Below are 21,560 nucleotides of genomic sequence, written 5' to 3'. Positions count from 1 at the left end.
TTTTTTACTACGCCATATGCAGCACGAGTCCCCAAAACTTTATCATCTCTGCTGCATCTACTGGGGTCCAACCTAGGGGTCTAGCACATGCCGAGGTAGGGTTCTGATCAATAAAATGTTTGGCGTATAAATTGGTTTGGGCCACCATTCAATTTACAAAATCTTCAGAGAAGATTTTGAAAAAATCTAGCACAGTGAAATCCGCATAATCTATCTGAATTCCCCAATTCCTGAATTCAATAAAAAGTATTTTCTGCACAAAAAAGTATTTTCTGCACAAAAAAAGTATTTTCTGCACAAAAAAAGTCTTCTGCGCAAAAAAAGTCTTTGCTGCACAAAAAAGTATTTTCTGTAACAAAAAGAAACTTGCAGTGCAAACTGAGCAGACACAATCAGTAATGGACACTACTGATTGGTGCTCAGTGGTTGCAAAATGCACGCAAGCAGATTGTTCGTTCGTGCAAAAACCTAACGTTACACTAACTGAAATTTATATATATATATATATATATATATATATATATCTAATATATCTAACTTACTACCACTAACTGCAGATCTTTTTTCACACCCAAAAAAAATAAAAAATAAAAATAAACCTCAAAAATGTGCAGATGCTACCGAGCACACTACTAATTGGTGCTCTGCAGCACGCATGCACACAGATTGTGCGTGTGTGCAAAAACTGTAGTATACAAATTCACTACAGTGCTCTGCAAAATGCACTCAAGCAGATGGTGCATTCGTGCAAAAACCCACACTAACTGAAATGTATATACACTCACCTAAAGAATTATTAGGAACACCATACTAATACAGTGTTGGACCCTCTTTTGCCTTCAGAACTGCTCAGGTAGCCCGTGGCATTTAAACAATGGCCAATTGACACTAAGGGGTCTAAAGTGTGCCCAGAAAACATCCCCCACACCATTACACCACCACCACCAGCCTGCACAGTGGTAACAAGGCATGATGGATACATGTTCTCATTCTGTTTACACCAAATTCGGACTCTACCATTTGAATGTATCAACAGAAATCGAGACTCATCAGACCAGGCAACATTTTTCCAGTCTTCAACAGTCCAATTTTGGTGAGCTTGTGCAAATTGTAGCCTCTTTTTCCTATTTGTAGTGGAGATGAGTGATACCTGGTGGGGTCTTCTGCTGTTGTAGCCCATCCGCCTCAAGGTTGTGCGTGTTGTGGCTTCACAAATGCTTTGCTGCATACCTCGGTTGTAACGAGTGGTTATTTCAGTCAACGTTGCTCTTCTATCAGCTTGAATCAGTCGGCCCATTCTCCCTGAGCTTGTGGATCTTGCTTAGAAATGGCTTCTTCTTTGCACTGTAGAGTTTCAGCTGGCAACGGTGGATGGCACGGTGGATTGTGTTCACTGACAATGGTTTCTGGAAGTATTCCTGAGCCCATTCTGTGATTTCCTTTACAGTAGCATTCCTGTTTGTGGTGCAGTGTCGTTTAAGGGCCCAGGGATCCAGGGCCATCCAGTATGGTTTTACGGCCTTGACCCTTACGCACAGAGATTGTTCCAGATTCTCTGAATCTTCGGATGATGTTATGCACAGTTGATGATGATAGATGCAAAGTCTTTGCAATTTTTGCTGGGAAACACCTTTCTGATATTGCTCCACTATCTTTCTGCGCAACATTGTGGGAATTGGTGATCCTCTACCCATCTTGGCTTCTGAGAGACACTGCCACTCTGAGAAGAGCTTTTTATACCCAGTCATGTTGCCCATTGACCTAATTAGTGTTAATTGGTCTTCCAGCTCTTCGTTATTCTCAAATTTACTTTTTCCAGTCTCTTATTGCTACTTGTCCCAACTTTTTGGGGATTTGTTGACACCGTGAAAATTTGAATCAACGTATTTTTCCTTTAAAATGATACATTTACTCGGATTAAACGTTTGATCTGTCATCTACGTTCTATTACAAATAAAATATTGACATTTGCCATCTCCACATCATTGCATTCAGCTTTTATTCACAATTTGTTTAGTATCCCAACTTTTTTGGAATCCGGTTTGTATATACAGGGAGTGCAGAATTATTAGGCAAGTTGTATTTTTGAGGATTAATTTTATTATTGAACAACAACCATGTTCTCAATGAACCCAAAAAACTCATTAATATCAAAGCTGAATATTTTTGGAAGTAGTTTTTAGTTTGTTTTTAGTTTTAGCTATTTTAGGGGGATATCTGTGTGTGCAGGTGACTATTACTGTGCATAATTATTAGGCAACTTAACAAAAAACTAATATATACCCATTTCAATTATTTATTTTTACCAGTGAAACCAATATAACATCTCAACATTCACAAATATACATTTCTGACATTCAAAAACAAAACAAAAACAAATCAGTGACCAATATAGCCACCTTTCTTTGCAAGGACACTCAAAAGCCTGCCATCCATGGATTCTGTCAGTGTTTTGATCTGTTCCCCATCAACATTGCGTGCAGCAGCAACCACAGCCTCCCAGACACTGTTCAGAGAGGTGTGCTGTTTTCCCTCCTTGTAAATCTCACATTTGATGATGGACCACAGGTTCTCAATGGGGTTCAGATCAGGTGAACAAGGAGGCCATGTCATTAGATTTTCTTCTTTTATACCCTTTCTTGCCAGCCACGCTGTGGAGTACTTGGACGCGTGTGATGGAACATTGTCCTGCATGAAAATCATGTTTTTCTTGAAGGATGCAGACTTCTTCCTGTACCACTGCTTGAAGAAGGTGTCTTCCAGAAACTGGCAGTAGGACTGGGAGTTGAGCTTGACTCCATCCTCAACCCGAAAAGGCCCCACAAGCTCATCTTTGATGATACCAGCCCAAACCAGTACTCCACCTCCACCTTGCTGGCGTCTGAGTCGGACTGGAGCTCTCTGCCCTTTACCAATCCAGCCACGGGCCCATCCATCTGGCCCATCAAGACTCACTCTCATTTCATCAGTCCATAAAACCTTAGAAAAATCAGTCTTGAGATATTTCTTGGCCCAGTCTTGACGTTTCAGCTTGTGTGTCTTGTTCAGTGGTGGTCGTCTTTCAGCCTTTCTTACCTTGGCCATGTCTCTGAGTATTGCACACCTTGTGCTTTTGGGCACTCCAGTGATGTTGCAGCTCTGAAATATGGCCAAACTGGTGGCAAGTGGCATCTTGGCAGCTGCACGCTTGACTTTTCTCAGTTCATGGGCAGTTATTTTGCGCCTTGGTTTTTCCACACGCTTCTTGCGACCCTGTTGACTATTTTGAATGAAACGCTTGATTGTTCGATGATCACACTTCAGAAGCTTTGCAATTTTAAGAGTGCTGCATCCCTATTTTTGCCTTTTCTGAGCCTGTCAAGTCCTTCTTTTGACCCATTTTGACCCATTTGAATAATAATAATTATGCACACCTGATATAGGGCGTTGATGTCATTAGACCACACCCCTTCTCATTACAGAGATGCACATCACCTAATATGCTTAATTGGTAGTAGGCTTTCGAGCCTATACAGCTTGGAGTAAGACAACATGCATAAAGAGGATGATGTGGTCAAAATACTCATTTGCCTAATAATTCTGCACTCCCTGTATATATATATATATATTTTTATATATATATATATATATATATATATACAGTACAGACCAAAAGTTTGGACACACCTTCTCATTCAAAGAGTTTTCTTTATTTTCATGACTATGAAAATTGTAGATTCACACAGAAGGCATCAAAACTATGAATTAACACATGTGGAATTATATACATAACAAAGTGTGAAACTATGTGTGAAAGTGTGAAAGTGTAAAAATATGTCATATTCTAGGTTCTTCAAAGTAGCCACCTTTTGTTTTGATTACTGCTTTGCACACTCCTGGCATTCTCTTGGTGAGCTTCAAAAGGTAGTCACCTGAAATGGTCTTCCAACAGTCTTAAAGGAGTTCCCAGAGATGCTTAGCACTTGTTGGCCCTTTTGCCTTCACTCTGCGGTCCAGCTCACCCCAAACCATCTCGATTGGGTTCAGGTCCGGTGACTGTGGAGGCCAGGTCATCTGGCGCAGCACCCCATCACTCTCCTTCATGGTCAAATAGCCCTTACACAGCCTGGAGGTGTATTTGGGGTAATTGTACTGTTGAAAAATAAATGATGGTCCAACTAAACGCAAACCGGATGTAATAGCATGCCGCTGCAAGATGCTGTGGTAGCCATGCTGGTTCAGTATGTCTTCAATTTTGAATAAATCCCCAACAGTGTCACCAGCAAAGCACCCCCACATCATCACACCTCCTCCTCCATGCTTTACGGTGGGAACCAGGCATGTAGAGTCCATCCGTTCACTTTTTCTGCATCGCACAAAGACACTGTGGTTGGAACCAAAGATCTCAAATTTGGACTCATCAGACCAAAGCACAGATTTACACTGGTCTAGTGTAAGTCTCTTCTGCTTGTTGCCTGTCCTTAGCAGTGGTTTCCTAGCAGATATTCTACCATGAAGGCCTGATTCACACAGTCTGCTCTTAACAGTTGTTCTAGAGATGTGTCTGCTGCTAGAACTCTGTGTGGCATTGACCTGGTCTCTAATCTGAGCTGCTGTTAACCTGCGATTTCTGAGGCTGGTGACTCGGATTAACTTATCCTCTGCAGCAGAGGTGACTCTTGGTCTTCCTTTCCTGGGGCGGTCCTGCATGTGAGCCAGTTTCTTTGTAGCGCTTGATGGTTTTTGTGACTGCACTTGGGGACACTTTCAAAGTTTTCCCAATTTTTTCAGACTGACTGACCTTCATTTCCTAAAGTAATGATGGCCACTCGTTTTTCTTTACTTAGCTTCTTTTTTCTTGCTATAATACAAATTCTAACAGTCTATTCAGTAGGACTATCAGCTGTGTATCCACCTGACTTCTCCACAACGCAACTGATAGTCCCAACCCAATTTATAAGGCGAGAAATCCCACTTATTAAACCTGACAGGGCACACCTGTGAAGTGAAAACCATTTCAGGTGACTACCTCTTGAAGCTCATCAAGAGAATGCCAAGAGTGTGCAAAGCAGTAATCAAAGCAAAAGGTGGCTACTTTGAAGAACCTAGAATATGACATATTTTCAGTTGTTTCACACTTTTTTGTTATGTATATCATTCCACATGTGTTAATTTATAGTTTTGATGCCTTCAGTGTGAATCTACAATTTTCATAGTCATGGAAATAAAGAAAACTCTTTGAATGAGAAGGTGTGTCCCAACTATTGGTCTGTACTGTATATATATATATATATATATATATATATATACATATATATATGTGAGTAAAAGAACGGGCAGCACTCCAAAAGTGAAAAAGTAAAAAGACTTTTATTCACCCATGTGGAAAATAAATAATAAAAAGACCCAGAAAAGTGCATGGACCAAATGGCGTCCATAAAAAACGGACAGGGGGGCGGGAAGGGACAGGGACGGAGGGTGGTTTAGGGATCTGGAACAGCTGCAAATGAAAAAAATATCTGTGCAGCTATTCCACATGTTCTTCTTCTTTTCTTCTTTCTTCTATTCAGCAGAAAAAGGGGTTAAATCGCAGTGGTGTGCACCACAAGTCCCAGCAAGCCACAAGAAGCACAGAAAGGCACGGAACCTCTCTGCATGCAGTCACCAGCTAGAATGGCTGCATGCAGGGAAGTGCTGCCTCTTCCTGTGCAGCTATAGCTCTGTCATTGGCTGGAGCATTGTTCCAGCCAATAGCAGTGCTGGCAGGGGACCCCAAACACTGGTGTCCCCTGTCTCACCTCGGAGTTGACTGGTGCTGACTTGTTCCGCACCTGCCACCTCCACCTGACCTCCTCCCGACCCTCCCCGATGCCTCTGACAGCTTTCTGTGCTGCGATCTGCCGGTCTCATTGATCGGCCAATCACAGCGCTTGGAGCTGCAGGGGGGGCAGTGCAGAACCATGCTGCCCTTACCCGGCATGACTGTCTGCCGGTAAGAGCAGCCATGGGGCAGCGATTTCCCCCATCGTTCCCCAGAGCCCCGCGGACCTTGCGCCATACATGTACAGCGCTGGTCCTTAAGCTAAGTCCGGTTGCGCCGGACATGTACGGCGCGGGTCCTTAAGGGGTTAACTACCCCTGAAAGTAGGTCTACATTGTAGTGGTTCTACAAACTTTTGGAGCTGAGGTAGGTGTAGAATGTCGCTATCCGAATACAGGGTGAGTATGCAGTACGCCAGTCCTTCAGCAGGAGCGAGTCTGAGGTCACGGGGGTCAGTTAACAGACCAAGGGTTGCTCTTAGTACTCGCAGTTTGTTGTATACCCTGGGCAGGCTTACAGCAGTGATGGAGAGGCTGGCACGTAGATCCTCTGGGGCACTCTAGCTATAGGGACCAGGCCGGGTGGTAGGTGAGGTGCCCTGGGTGTTGTAGGTTTAGCGTGCCTGTGGCAAGATCCCTTACAGTTCATGACGCCAGTGCCGGTAATGGAGGAAGGAGGAATAATGGAGGTACACACGGTTGTAGTGAACTAGGATTCCTATTTACTGAACAGTTCAGCTATGTACAAGCTTCAGACAGTTCCATGTGAAGGATATTGGTAACAGGCAGGCTTTACATAAATGGCAGGTAGAATTCTAGCAAGATAATTCAGAGGGAATAAACTCATAGATCAGGCTGTACTTTCTTCAGATCCTGTCTGGCTTTCTCCAAGGCCCATATGCCTAATAGCTGGCTTTATCCTTGGGTAGGGCAACCTTCCTCTGGTATAAATCTTCTTGCTGACAATAAACTTCTGCCCTTCAGCTTTCTAGTTGGCTGGATAAGATTAGCACTGCTCTGTACTTTGCAAGATGCTGGCTAACTTCAGGAGGAAACTTCTTCTCCTTGATGCAGGCTAGAAACCTGGGCTATCTAGTTGCATGTTAGAAGCTAATCTTCAGCTACTACCTAGCTAAAGTGAACACTGGCTTCTAACCACACACACACTCTCCCTGGACTGGACCTGTATATATCTACTAGGGGGTTCTCTAGCTCCCCCTACAGCTTAGGAGGAGAAACTACACCCCTAGCAGGCCTGGTACACAGGAGATAACATGAAAGTATACATTACAATGCAATACAAAATACCATGACCATGTTCCACAGGAGGTGGAGAACAACATGACCCAATTGACCCTTGATTAGTGCCCACCTTTACGTAGTGGGACACTACAAGTATAGGTATTCAAATTCATTTTGTCAATTCATTTATGCTCCAATGCCCTTTTCAAATTGTTATGGAGCGCTGAATGGGATTGCTGCACACATACGCGATGTGTCATCCAAACTTCAGGCTGTAGTACTATCTGGATGTATCACGCACCAGCTTGACACATGCGCTGATATGAGGCCAACCTGACCTCTGACCTAGTCAACATCAGATTGGGTCACGGGGATGGTTATTAACGGTACACACTCAGATTGGGTCACTGTCACTAGTGGGGTACCTCAGGGGTCAGTATTGGGCCCTATTCTCTTCAATATATTTATTAATGATCTTGTAGAAGGCTTGCATAGTAAAGTGTCAATTTTCACAGATGACACTAAACTGTGTAAAGTAATTAACACTGAGGACCGTATACTACTACAGAGGGATCTGGATAGATTGGAGGCTTGGGCAGATAAGTGGCAGATGAGGTTTAACACTGACAAATGTAAGGTTATGCATATGGGAAGGAATAATGCAAGTCACCCGTACATACTAAAAGGTAAAACACTCGGTAACACTGACATGGAAAAGGATCTAGGAATTTTAATAAACAGCAAACTAAGCAGCAAAAACCAGTGTCAGGCAGCTGCTGCCAAGGCCAATAAGATAATGGGTTGCATCAGAAGGAGCATAGATGCCCGTGATAAGAACATAGTCCTACCACTTTACAAATCGCTAGTCAGACCACACATGGAGTACTGTTTACAGTTCTGGGCTCCTGTAAACAAGGCAGACATAGCAGAGCTGGAGAAGGTCCAGAAGAGGGCAACTAAAGTAATAACTGGAACTACAGTACCCTGAAAGATTATCAAAATTAGGGTTATTCACTTTAGAAAAAAGACGACTTAGGGGAGATCTAATTACTATATATAAATATATCAGGGGTCAGTACAGAGATTTCTCCCATCATCTATTTATCCCCAGGACTGTGACTGTGACGAGGGGACATCCTCTGCGTCTGGAGGAAAGAAGGTTTGTACACAAACATAGAAAAGGATTCTTTATGGTAAGAGCAGTGAGACTATGGAACTCTTTGCCTGAGGAGGTGGTGTTGGTGAGTACAATAAAGGAATTCAAGAGGGGCCTGGATGTATTTCTGGAGCGTAATAATATTACAGGCTATAGCTTCTAGAGAGGGGTCATTGATCCAGGGAATTATTGTTGCCTTATTGGAGTCGGGAAGTAATTTTTTGTTCCCCTAAAGTGGGGAAAATTGGCTTCTACCTCAGTTTTTTTTTTGCCTTCCTCTGGATCAACTTTCAGTATAACAGGCCGAACTGGATGGACAAATGTCTTTTTTGCGGCCTTATGTACTATGTTACTATGTTACTTGACACCAGATGAGGTACCTAAGTGGGGTTTTAAACATGTACATCGCTCCTGATCACCAATGTGATCGGCACTATCTACTCCGCTGACGATCCACCTTTGGTACCTTATCTTCACACAGCACCTGACCATGTTCCGCTAGTACAGACTCCATCTAGACATCCATGACAGCTATTCTAATGTCTCCCTACTGAGTATAGGATACATGATTTAGTACTACTTGATCCCCTAGAGCTTCGGACCTGAAGTGTTGCCTGCTGTCCCACATCTGGTAACCGCTATAGGAATATCCCTGTTAAGGACATTGCAGGGCTTTATAGGATACATTGCAGGTTAAAGATAGTGGGATCATTCTATCAGAGTAGGTGTCCAAATGAGGGGAGGGCTATTTAGGGACTCATGAGTAGCAAAAATACATCCTATTTTGTACCTCTGAGTTTTTAATTTAATTATTAAAGGCTACACTTTAGAGGTGTTTTTTCTCTGTGATTTTTATTCCCTGTTGGAGTGACATGAGCTCTCTGGTAGCTGACTGTGTCACTGTGATTTCTATGTTAGGCTACTTTCACACTAGCGTTGTTTGAATCCGGCGTTTAATTCCGACACCGGAACTGCCCGCCGGATCCGGAAAAACGGGTGAAAACGGATTGCATTTGAATCCTAATCAGGATTTTGATCACAATGAAAAAATGCATTGGAAAAAACGGATCCGCCATTTATGAACTTTTTTTTCAGCATGCAAAATCCGGATCCGGTTTGATGGAACACACAGCGCCGGATCCGGTGTTAATGCAAGTCAATGGGAAAAGTGTTCAGTCAAAGTGTTCCGGATTTTTGGCCGGAGGTAAAAATACAACATGCTACGGTTTTCTGAAAAGCCTGATCAGTCAAAAAGATGTAACTGAAGACATCCTGATGCATCCTGAACGTATTACTCTCCATTCAGAATGCATTAGGATAAAACTGATCAGTTCTTTTCTGGATTTGAGCCCTTAGGACGGAACCCAGCGCCGGAAAAGAAAAACGCTATTGTGAAAGTACCCTAGGAAACAAAATTTGTTCAGCACTGGGTCCTCACTCACCAGGTCTCCCTTGGTGAATACACCACTGGCTACAGCTATCATGTCATTGTTTATGGTGAATATTTTACAAGTATAATGAATCACCCATCTTTCATACCTGGGATACGAGTGTGTCACATGCTCCAGTCATACCCAAGGCCACTGATAACCCTGTCATATTTATAATCTGTGAAGAAAAACAAAAGCAGAAAATGAAAAAATGCGCATACATGAAATGCCCAATATCACACACAACAGGTAAAGCAGAAGCAAATAAGCAGGTTCACACAGGACAACATGGGGTCTATGTTTAAAAGCAATCCGTGACCACAAATCCTTGAACTATTTTAATGGCTAGAAAGCATAAAGGACTCAGATTCAGAATACTATATCTAATCTTTGTCTTTCTAATTAGGCTATTTTCACACTAGTGTTTTTACTGTATCCAGCAGGGTAAAAACGCTTTCGTTATTGATAATACAACCACCTGCATCCGTTATGAACGGATCCGGTTGTATCATCTTTAACATTGCCAAGACTGATCCATCATGAACTCCATTGAAAGTCAATGGAGGACAGATCCGTTTTCTATTGTGGCAGATTGTGGCAGAGAAAACGGATCCGTCCCCATTGACTTGCATTGGGGGTCGTGCCGGATACGTCTTGCTCCGTATCCCAGGACGGAAAGCAAACTAAACGGAACGGAATGCATTTTGGAGCATTCCGTTCTGTTCAGTTTTCTCCCCATTGACAATGAATGGGGACAAAACTGAAGCGTTTTTTTCCAGTATTGATCCCATATGACGGATCTCAATACCAGAAAACTAAAACACTAGTGCGAAAGAAGCCATACTTGCATTCCCCTGAACTAAGCCTGCTGTGCATTGTATGCTAATATATACCTAGGACTCAATTCTAAACTAATTGGCTTTGTCACAAGTTTCACAAAATTCCTTCTTCCAAAAGAATCCAAAGTTTTGGTGATTTGCTTTGAATGAATCGCATAAAACTGTACCTATCATTTTACTATTGCATTCTGTACAATAGCAAGGTAAACAGTGCAGGGAGGATGAATATAGGGGCGTATTACATTAAAAAAAGAAAAATATATACCTTGCACTGCACTGTTGCAGTTATTTCTGGTGAAAACGTATAGGGCGTATTTCAGTCCAACAAGAAAAATATATACGCATTTCACTTCTGCAGTTATTTCTGTTGAAAGCGTATAAGGGCGTACTTCATTAAAAAAAGAAAAATATATTTGCACTGCACTGTTGCAGTTATTTCTGGTGAAAGCGTATAGGGGCGTATTTCAGTTCAACAATAAAAATATACGCACTTCACTCTTTGATTTTTTTCTAGTCAAAGCGTATAGTGGCCTATTTCAGTCCAACAAGAAAGAAATATATATATATACGCACTGCGCTGTTGCAGTTATTTCTGTTTAAAGCATATAGGGGTGTATTACAGTAAAAAAAAGAAAAATATATACGCACTTCACTGTGGCAGTTATTTCTGTTTAAAGCATATAGGGGTGTATTACAGTAAAAAAAGAAAAATATATACGCACTGCACTGTTGCTGTTATTTCTGGTGAAATTGTATAGGGGCGTATTTCAGTCGAACAAGAAAAATATATACGCATTTTACTTCTGCAGTTATTTCTGTTGAAAGCGTATATGGGCGTACTTCATTAAAAAAAGATAAATATATATGCACTGCACTGTTGTAGTTATTTCTGGTAAAAGTGTATAGAGGCGTATTTCAGAACTACAAGAAAAATATATACGCACTTTACTCAATGATTGTTTTCTAGTCAAAGCGTATAGTGGCCTATTTCAGTCGAACAAGAAAAAAATATATACGCACTGCACTGTTGCAGTTATTTCTGTTTAAAGCGTATAGGGGTGTATTAAAGAAAAAAAAGAAAAATATATATGCACTGCACTGTTGCAGATATTTCTGTTTAAAACATATAGTGGAGTATTACAGTAAAAAAAGAAAAATATATACGCACTGCACTGTTGCAGTTATTTCTGGTGAAAGCATATAGGGGTGTACTTCATTAAAAAAAGAAAAATATATTTGCACTGCAGCAGTTATTTCTGTTGAAAGCATACAGGCGCGTATTACAATAAAAAAAGAAAAATATATATGCACTGCACTGTTGCAGTTATTTCTGGTGAAAGCATATAGGGGCGTATTTCAGTCCAACAATAAAAATATATACGCACTTCACTCTTTAAATCAACAATAAAAGAGTCAGTCCTGTATCCTCACACGGACAGATTGCTTGTGCTGCTGCTGGTTCCGGAGTAGTGTGGTAGGTGTATCACACTGGAAATGCAGGTAATGAGAGTTTTTGGAACCGCGCTGCTCTGGATTATAATCTCCGGTCAATAGTGGATGGTGCCGGGCTCCAACACCTTTCCTTTCCACCCAAAAAAGGTCCAATCTTCCACAGATGGTTTCCTCTATAGGGTTCAAGGAAATTGATACAATAGTGAAGCACCCTTTGGCTTGATGTTATTAAAAGGTTTTATTGTACTCACAAGAGTCGATCAACAAAAGGCATATATCAATAGATACAATCGTCTGGTTTCTGCCCGACCCGGGTTTCGCTGCCTCGCTTCTTCAGGGGCGCCCCTGAAGAAGCGAGGCAGCGAAACCCGGGTCGGGCAGAAACCAGACGATTGTATCTATTGATATATGCCTTTTGTTGATCGACTCTTGTGAGTACAATAAAACCTTTTAATAACATCAAGCCAAAGGGTGCTTCACTATTGTATCAATTTCCTTGAACCCTATAGAGGAAACCATCTGTGGAAGATTGGACCTTTTTTGGGTGGAAAGGAAAGGTGTTGGAGCCCGGCACCATCCACTATTGACCGGAGAGTATAGTCCAGAGCAGCGCGGTTCCAAAAACTCTCATTACCTGCACTTCACTCTTTGATTGTTTTCTAATCAAAGCGTATAGTGGCCTATTTCAGTCTAACAAGAAATAAATATATATATATATACGCACTGCGCTGTTGCAGTTATTTCTGTTTAAAGCATATAGGGGTGTATTACAGTAAAAAATAAAAAAATATATGCACACTGCACTGTTGCAGTTATTTCTGTTTAAAGAATATAGGGGCGTATTACAGTAAAAAAAGAAAAATATATACGCACTGCTCTGTTTCAGTTATTTCTGTTTAAAGAATATAGGGCATATTACAGTAAAAAATGAAAAATATATACGCACTGCACTGTTGCAGTTATTTCTGGTAAAAGCGTACAGTGGCGCATTTCAGAACTACAAGAAAAATATATACGCACTTCACTCAATGATTGTTTTCTAGTCAAAGCGTATAGTGGCCTATTTCAGTCCAACAATAAAAATATATACGCACTGCACTGTTGCAGTTATTTCTGTTTAAAGCGTATATGGGCTTATTACAGAAAAAAATGAAAAATATATATGCACTGCACTGTTGCAGTTATTTCTGGTTATAGCGTATAAGGGCGTATTACAGTAAAAAAAGGAAACTATATATGCACTGCACTGTTGCAGATATTTCTGTTTGAAGCATATAGGGGAGTATTACAGTAAAAAAAGTAAAATATATACGCACTGCACTGTTGCAGTTATTTCTGGTGAAAGCGTATAGGGGCGTATTTCAGTCCAACAAGAAAAATATATGCGCACTTCACTCTTTGATTGTTTTCTAGTCAAAGCGTATAGTGGCCTATTTCAGTCCAACAAGAAAGAAATATATATATATATATTTCTGGTGAAAGCGTATAGGGGCATATTACAGTAAAAAAGAAAACTATATACGCACTGCACTGTTGCAGTTATTTCTGGTGAAAGCATATAGGGCCGTACTTCAGAATTACAAGAAAAATATATACGCACTGCACTGTTGCAGTTATTTCTGTTTAAAGCATATAGGAGCATATTACAGTAAAAGATAAATATATACGCACTGCACTGTTGCAGTTATTTCTGATGAAAGCGTATAGGGGCATATTACAGTAAAAAAGAAAACTTTATACTCACTGCACTGTTGCAGTTATTTCTAGTGAAAGCGTATAGGGCCGTACTTCAGAACTACAAGAAAAATATATACGCACTGCACTGTTGCAGTTATTTCTGTTTAAAGCGTATAGGAGCATATTACAGTAAAAAAAGATAAATGTATACGCACTGCACTGTTGCAGTTATTTTTGGTGAAAGCGTATAGGGGCGTACTTCAGAACTACGAGAAAAATATATACGCACTTCACTCTTTGATTGTTTTCTAGTCAAAGCGTATAGTGGCCTTTTTCAGTCCAACAAGAAAAATATATACGCACTGCACTGTTCCAGTTATTTCTGTTTAAAGCGTATAGGGGCATATTATATAAAAAAATGAGAAATATATACGCACTGCACTGTTGCTGTTATTTCTGGTTATAGCGTATAGGGGCGTATTTCAGTACTTCCAGAAATATATATATACACACTTCACTCTTTGATTTTAGTACAAAAAGAAAAATATATTCGTCGCTTTTAGAGGTGTTTTAATTTCCATTTAATTTGTGTAGTTCAGCTACAAGTATGTCAGGCAGAGAAGTGCCAGGCCATGCACAGAGAAGTGGCAGAGGCCTGAATGTTTTGGGCACAAGCAGATGTTTCAGCAGAGTAAGGGGGCATGGCAGGCGGAGTCACAGCGAGAGGCCTGAGCTCCCGGTGTCATCTAGCGATCGTGTCTTGACCAGCAACCAGTGGTTCTTGATTGGTTAATTTGGTCATTCACGTCATCCCAAGTGACATCAGACAACCCCAGCCAACACTCGGTGGGTTCGTCAGACACAACCCTTAGTTGGCATGGCCCGGGAGCAGGCCCTGTGCCCTCACCTGTCCTCAACCTGCCTCTGTCCTTTTCTGTTCCCTCAGCCACAGAAGTATTATATGCTGTGGGCTCAGCTCAACTATAGAGCGAGGATGAGCTGCTAGAGGACAGTCAGCAGCTACTTCCCAGCCAAAATCTGGAGGAGACATCCGCTGCTTCCTCCGCTAGGAGGGCAAGTAGTGAGGAGGAAAATGGAGCAGGAGCTTGTGTTGCGAGCGGTCAGGCTGATGACCCAGAGACAGTTGATGAGGACATCAGTGACGTGCAGACACTACTTGATGATGATGAAGCCGATCGCACTTGGGAGCTGGGTGCAGAAGGGGCTTCATCATCATCAGGAGAAGAGGGTGGCAGCTTACCTGTGAGGCAGCGGCTGAGCCAGCTGCGTGGTAGCATGGCTGGGAGTCAGAAGGGTGGCAGCAGTTGCAGGTTGGGAGCCAAACGTGCCCAGGGTAGATCATCTGCTTCGCAGCAGCCTACCTGCCCCGGAAGTAGTAGTGCACGGGTTCACAGAGGCAATGACGGTAGAAGTCAGTCAGTGTGGGAGGAAAATCCCCTACTCGGTGGTGTGGCAGTTTTTTATTAAGCTGGCAGAGGAGGTAAACGTGGCCACATGTAGAATATGTGGACAGAAGGTGACGCGTGGCCAGGGTGTCAATGTTGTCCCTGCATCAACATATGCAGCGTCGCCATGCAGTGGCCTAGGAGAACCGTGGCTCTGATGTGGTGGTCCAGTCTGCCGCAGCTACCGCTGCATCACCCAGTGGCATGCACCCGGTTTCAGGCAGTCAAGGCTCCACCCCCTCAGCAGAAGGGAGCTGTCTGTCATTCCCATCTTCTGCTGGTCCAGATACTCCTGCTCCTACTCCTTGTCAGTCATTCTGTCAACAATCGATCACCGAAGCGATTGCAAAGAGACAGCAGAATGCATGCACGCACGCATCCAGCGTCGCAGAAGCTGAAGATGCTCCTGTCCAAGTTGCTGGTGCTGCAGTCCCTTCCTTTCCAAGTGGTGGACTTTCAGAGAAATGATGGCTTGTGCTGAACCGAGGTGGAGCGTCCCAAGCCATCATTTCTTTGAAAAAGGCAGTACCAGCCCTGCACAAATATGTTGAACAGAAGGTGGGCCAGTCCTTGAGCCTGTCGGTGTCTGCCAAAGTGCACGGTAGCGCCATCGTGTGGAGCTGTAACTACGGTCAGGGACAGTATTTGTCCTTTACGGCCCACTGGGTGAATGTGGTTCCTGCACAGCCACACCTGCAACTTGGCCAGGTCACGCCTCTTCCACCTCCAGGTTGTCATGCCGTTGGTCCTATGACAATGTCTGCCTCTTCCTCCTCATCCTCCACCATGTACTCAGCCTACACTGCAGGGACAAGTCACAGTGCCCCTCCAGCATACCATATGTGCAGGGCTCGGCGGTGTCAAGCTGTTCTGCACCTGGTTTGCCTTGGCGAACGGAGTCCCACAGGGGAGGACCTGCTCCGTGTGATGCATCAAGGAATCGAATCCTGGCTTTCTCCGCGTCAACTGAAAATCGGAACCATGCTGACTGACAACGGGAAGAACATGGTGTCGGCATTGCATCAAGGAAGGCTGAGCCATGCGCCCTGCATGGTACACATGTTCAATCTGGTTGTCAAGCGGTTCCTGAAGTCTTCCACCCATCTGCAAGACATCCTAACAATGGGCAGGAAACTGCATACACTTCAGCCACTCGTACACCGCAAAGCACAACCTACTTGAGCTGCAGCAGCAGAACGACATCCCCCAACATAGGCTGATATGCAACATTTCCACCTGTTGAAATTTCACGACTGACTATACGAACAGAGAAAGGCCATAAACGTTTTCTTGATGATGCAAGCGGATATGAGTACTCCACTGTGACTTAGATGTCAGCCAGTGGCAGCTCATGCGTGACACCTACCGTTTTCTCAGGCCCTTTAAGGAGGCCACGTTATTTCTCAGTGGACAGGACTACGGAATCAACAACATCATTCCACTGCTTCATGTCCTGGAACAGATGCTGGTAACTATGGCTGGTCAGGGGACATGAGACGTGGCGCCTCTAACTCATGGCCACATGAGCACTGTGGGGGCTAAACTGGAAGAGGAGGAGGAGGGGGAGGAGGACATTGGAGCACAGGCAATGTGTAGCCAAATGCATGGTTTTTCTACTCAGCTGAAAGGAGAGGAGGAGCAGGAGAAGCCAGAGGAGCTACAGGGTGATGAGGAAAACGAGACAGAGGACCCGGACACACCGTGGCAGTATGCAGTGGAGATGGAGGCAGGGAGTCCCTTTGAGTCACTTGCACAAATGGCATAATGTATGCTCACTTGCTTGCGTAGTGACAGCCAAATTGTCACTATTCGGCAGAGGGATGACTTCTGGCTCTCCACCTTGTTGGACCCCCGCTACCGATCCACAATGGGGGCCTTTTTTACACCCACCAAGAGGGAGGACAAACTGAACTACTACAGAGACATCCTATGTAGTCAGTTGGCCGCTGCCTATCTGCACCATCGTCCATCCTCTCGCAGGTCTGACCGGGGGGCCCTCTGTGCTTACGTCCCACTGCCATGGCTGCTGGGGAGGGGTAGGGTGACAGGAGCAGTACCAGCTGCATCAGCAGAAGCCTAAGTCTACAGTCGCTGATGAGTAGCTTTTTTCACCAATATAGTGAAGAAACTAATTACCAGCAGCGGCAGGTAGACCTGGAGAAGGACCTGAACCAGCAGGTGGTGGCATACTTGGTCATCACCCTGCCACCCAGTATTGAAGATCCTCTGGACTACTGGGTAGCCAAACTGGATTTGTGGCCGCAACTAGCAGAGTTTGCCCGGGAAAAGCTGTCCTGCCTGGCCAGGAGTATGGTATCAGAGCGGGTTTTTCGTGCGGCGGGGGCCATAGTTACCCCAAGGAGAACTCGCCTGTCCACCCAAAATGTGGGGAGACTGACCTTTGTCAAGATGAATTAGGAGTGGATCAGCCAGGATTTCCAACCACCAATTCCTGATGCATCAGACATGGTGCCACACCAACACTTTGATAAAATAGACCGGTTTCTTCTGGCTACCTGCCTAAGCTACTACTCTGATGCTGCAACCCGCCTGATGCCACACATCTGATGCCAAGTGCTCCTTATTTCACCCACCTTCATCAGCGGGTACTGGTATTGCCACCCACCGCCCCACTCTGTTACCGGGTCACTTTGTGATCTCCTGATGCAGCTGCTGCTGCCATCTCCAAACTGTCACCTTGCCACTCTGTGGTATCCTGATGCAGCCGCCATCTCCACATTATGTCACCTTGCCACTCTATGGTCTCCTGATGCTGCTGCCAACTCCACACTATGTCACCTTGCCACTCTGTGGACTCCTGATGCTGATGCCATCTCCACACTATGTTACCTTGCCTCTCTGTGGTCTCCTGATGCTGCTGCTTCTACTGCCATCTCCACACTATGTCAGCTTCCCACTCTGTGGTCTCCTCATGCTGCTGCCATATACACATTATGTCACCTTGCCACTCTGTGGCCTCCTGATGCTGCCGCCACCTTCAAACTATGTCACCTTGCCACTCTGTGGTCTCCTCATGCTGATGCCTTCTCCACACTATGTCACCTTGTCACTCTGTGGTCCCCTGATGCTGCTGCTGATGCTGCTGCTACTGTCGTCTCCACACTATGTCAGCTTGCCGCTCTGTGGTCTCCTCATGCTGCTGCCATATCCACACTATGTCACCCTGCCACTCTGTGGTATTCTGCTGCTGCCATCTCCACATGATGTTACCTTGCCTCTCTGTGGTCTCCTCATGCTGCTGCCAACTCCACACTATGTCACCTTGCCATTTTGTGGTATGCTCCTGATGCTGCTGCTGCTACTGCCATCTACACATTATGTCATCTTGCTACTATGTTGTGCTGCTGCTGCTACTGCCATCTCCACACTGTGTCACCTTGCTACTATGTGGTATCCTCCTGATGCTGCCAACTCCACACTATGTCACCTTAACACTCTGTGGTATCCTACTGATGCTGCTACTGCCATCTACACATTATGTCATCTTGCCCTATGTGGTATCCTCCTGATGCTGTTACTGTTGCCACCTCCAGACTCAGTCATTGTGCCACTCTGTGGCCTCCTGATGCTGCCACCACCTACAGACTCTGTCATTGTGCCATTGTGTGGCCTCCTCATGCTGCTTCCACCTCACCACTATGTCATAGGGCCACTCTGTGGACTTCTCATGCTGTTCCACCCTCCTCACTTCATGACTGGGCCACTATTTTGCCTTTCGGCCTAGCTGACATAATGATTTATTTGACCTTTCTTCTGATCTGACAGAAGGAAGGAAAAATGAGACGCACAACAGATCCTGTCTGTATAGCCAAAAGCAGGAGTGGGTACAAAACACAAAAGACATGCAAATATTCCATTCACTTGTCATCTCTGTTTTATATCCACTCCTGTTTTTATTTTGGCATTAGCAATACTGATGGATTATTGAGCAAATGCTGACCGAGTGAAGGCTCATGCTCCACAGACTGGATCCATTGTTTGTGGGTTATTGTTTTGACAGATCAGAGGAAGGGCAAATTAATCAGTGATGTCACAAACTTACTGCTGACACCGCAGTAAGTATGGCCACCAAGCAGTTTATTTTTCATTTAGTATTTGCTTATATCTTTGTGCAATTGACTAGCTGTGTGCTGTTACCTGTAGTTCTACTAATCACATTGTGTTTCAGCCAAGGTAGCGTGCACCTGCGCTCTCAAATTTACTTATTATGGACGTGCTGGTTTGTTTGTTTTTCTTTCCTATTGTCACTGCCACTGGGGGGTGGCGCCCCCAGCTGGTGAGTTTGAACTGTGCACCACCACCCATTTACCATGTGCTTTTAATTGGAAAGATTGTACAGTTGTATTCTACTTTGCCCATATAGCAGGCTGACAGCCTGGGAGAGGCATGTGCAGGATATAGCTGGGTGCTACTTTGCCCAGATTGTAGGCTGTAAGCCCAGGAGAGGCATGTTAGAGTAGGCCCCATCTGATGAGAAGCCACCTTGTCGTTCGGTAGATGGGCCCGACGTATTTTTGATCAATTATATGCCCAAAGAGCTTCTAACTGCCCTTACAGTAAGTATGGCCACCAAGCAGTTTATTTTTCATTTAGTATTTTCTTATATCTTTGTGCAATTGACTAGCAGTGTGCTGTTACATGTAGTTCTACTAATCACCCTCTCCACTCTGTCAGAGGGGCTCTACTTGTATAAGCGTTTAATAGAACAGGTACTGTAAACATCTATGTGGAATCAGCTGACAAGGGTGTAAAAAGAGTGTGCTTCTTCTTGACGCTAACATCAACCTGTAAGGCTGAGTTCATAGTTGAGTTATTTGGTCAGTTTTGGCCCTGTGACTGCCCAAATAAGTGAAATGTGCAGTGATTCTAAGAGCGACGCCTGTCATGTGCTTGTCATATTGACAGTATTGTTTCACTACCACAGCAGACTCCCTATGCGTGTTACTGCAAGGCAGTATTCTAAACCCCTATAAAGGCTCTCAGAAGCCTGGAAATAGCCGGTTTTTAACGCATTTCGACGTGAATAAATTCATATGAAAGCAAATTTTTCCCATAAAATTGGCGAACTGGCCGAATTGAATTTTTGAAAAATCCTCTCATCTCTACCTATAACATCGGGAATAAACATGGAAATCGAAGAAGTTGAGTTTTACACAGACAGCAAGGTAGTCCAAGGATATATTTGCAACGAAACCAGACGCTTTTACGCAGTGGCGTAGCGTGGGAGGGGCCGTGGGAGCCATTGCCCTGGGTGAAAAATTGCAGGGGCACAAGGCAGCAAGCACTTCAATGAGGGCCAAGGAAGCCTGTGGCTCCCGTCCCTTCCGTTCTTCCTCATAGGCTTCAGGCTAGTGGCCTGAAGCCTATGAGGTAGTAGAGCGACGGTAGGGGCTAGAATGGAGTTGCTACTGGCAAGTATGATTTCAGGGGAAGAGGCGGAGTCTCATCATCCAGGTAGCGGGGCCTCAAGATTTGCAGGAGATTCTAAAGAGCACGTTGTTGGAGAGAGGGGCAGAGGTTTCAGGTCGATGTGTGTAGGAGAATATTGACTGTTATTTTTACTTGGGGGGCTTTTTGCAGGGGTTGAAGGGAGGAGGAATAATCCTTGTATTGGAGACTGTATGTTAGAGGGGTATAAAGAGAGGGGGGGTGATATTATTGACATGGGACTATGCTGGAGGGGCTGAAGGCAGGAAGAATGGTGAATTTTACATGGGACTGTTTGCAAGAAGGGCTGGAAGGCAGGGGGAGTGATGTATCTTACATGGGACTGTATGCTGGAGGGTCTGAAGGCAGGCAGCAAAGAGAGGGAGGGTGATATTATTTGCATGTGACTGTATGCTAGAGGGGCTGAATGCAGGGGGAGTTTTGTATTTTACATGGGACTGTATGTTGGAGGGGCTAAAGGAGGGGAGTGATGTATTTTACATGGGACTGTATGCTGGAGGGGCTTAATGCAGGGAAGTGATGTGTCTTACATAGGACTGTATGCTGAAGAGGCTGAAGGCGGCGGGTCTTACATTGGACTATATGCTGGAGGGGCTGAAGGCAGGAGAGTGATGTATCTTACATGGAACTGTATGCTGAAGGAGCTGAAGGCAGGGGAAGTGATGTATTTTACATGGGACTGTATGCTGGAGGGCTGAGAGGGGCCATAATTATTACAATAATACTACAGAGGGGGCCATTATAATATTAATAATAATATGAATAAAAATTATAATACAGAGGGTGCAATAATAATACAGAGGGACCACTATATGTTATAATTATACAGAGGGCATTGTACTTATGGGCACTATGGGTGGAGGGGAGGTCTGCTATCTGAGGATGATAGTAAAGTGAGGAATCGTAGGCAGGGACACACACTCACACGGTGAGCCCAAACTTGAACCCAGCCCGCTGACCCTGCCTACTTGCAGAACAAGTCCTAGGGGACAAGTCCACAACTGGTCGATGGTTCGCATACTGGTAAGTG

General features: G+C 44.1%; 1 protein-coding gene across 1 annotated transcript in view; it reads right to left on the bottom strand.

Annotated features, from left to right (window-relative positions):
* LOC122933375 (multidrug and toxin extrusion protein 2-like) overlaps positions 1 to 21,560 on the bottom strand; it is a 305,472-nt gene that overhangs the window by 157,958 nt on the left and 125,954 nt on the right. The window contains exon 4 of the mRNA XM_044288336.1: positions 9,737 to 9,805. Within this exon, the coding sequence (XP_044144271.1) occupies positions 9,737 to 9,805 (69 nt within the window). The remainder of the gene's footprint in view (positions 1 to 9,736; positions 9,806 to 21,560) is intronic.

The sequence above is a fragment of the Bufo gargarizans genome, chromosome 3 (genome assembly GCF_014858855.1).
Source record: "Bufo gargarizans isolate SCDJY-AF-19 chromosome 3, ASM1485885v1, whole genome shotgun sequence".
Classification (NCBI taxonomy): domain Eukaryota; kingdom Metazoa; phylum Chordata; class Amphibia; order Anura; family Bufonidae; genus Bufo; species Bufo gargarizans.
This window is presented reverse-complemented; position numbering and strand designations above follow the sequence as displayed.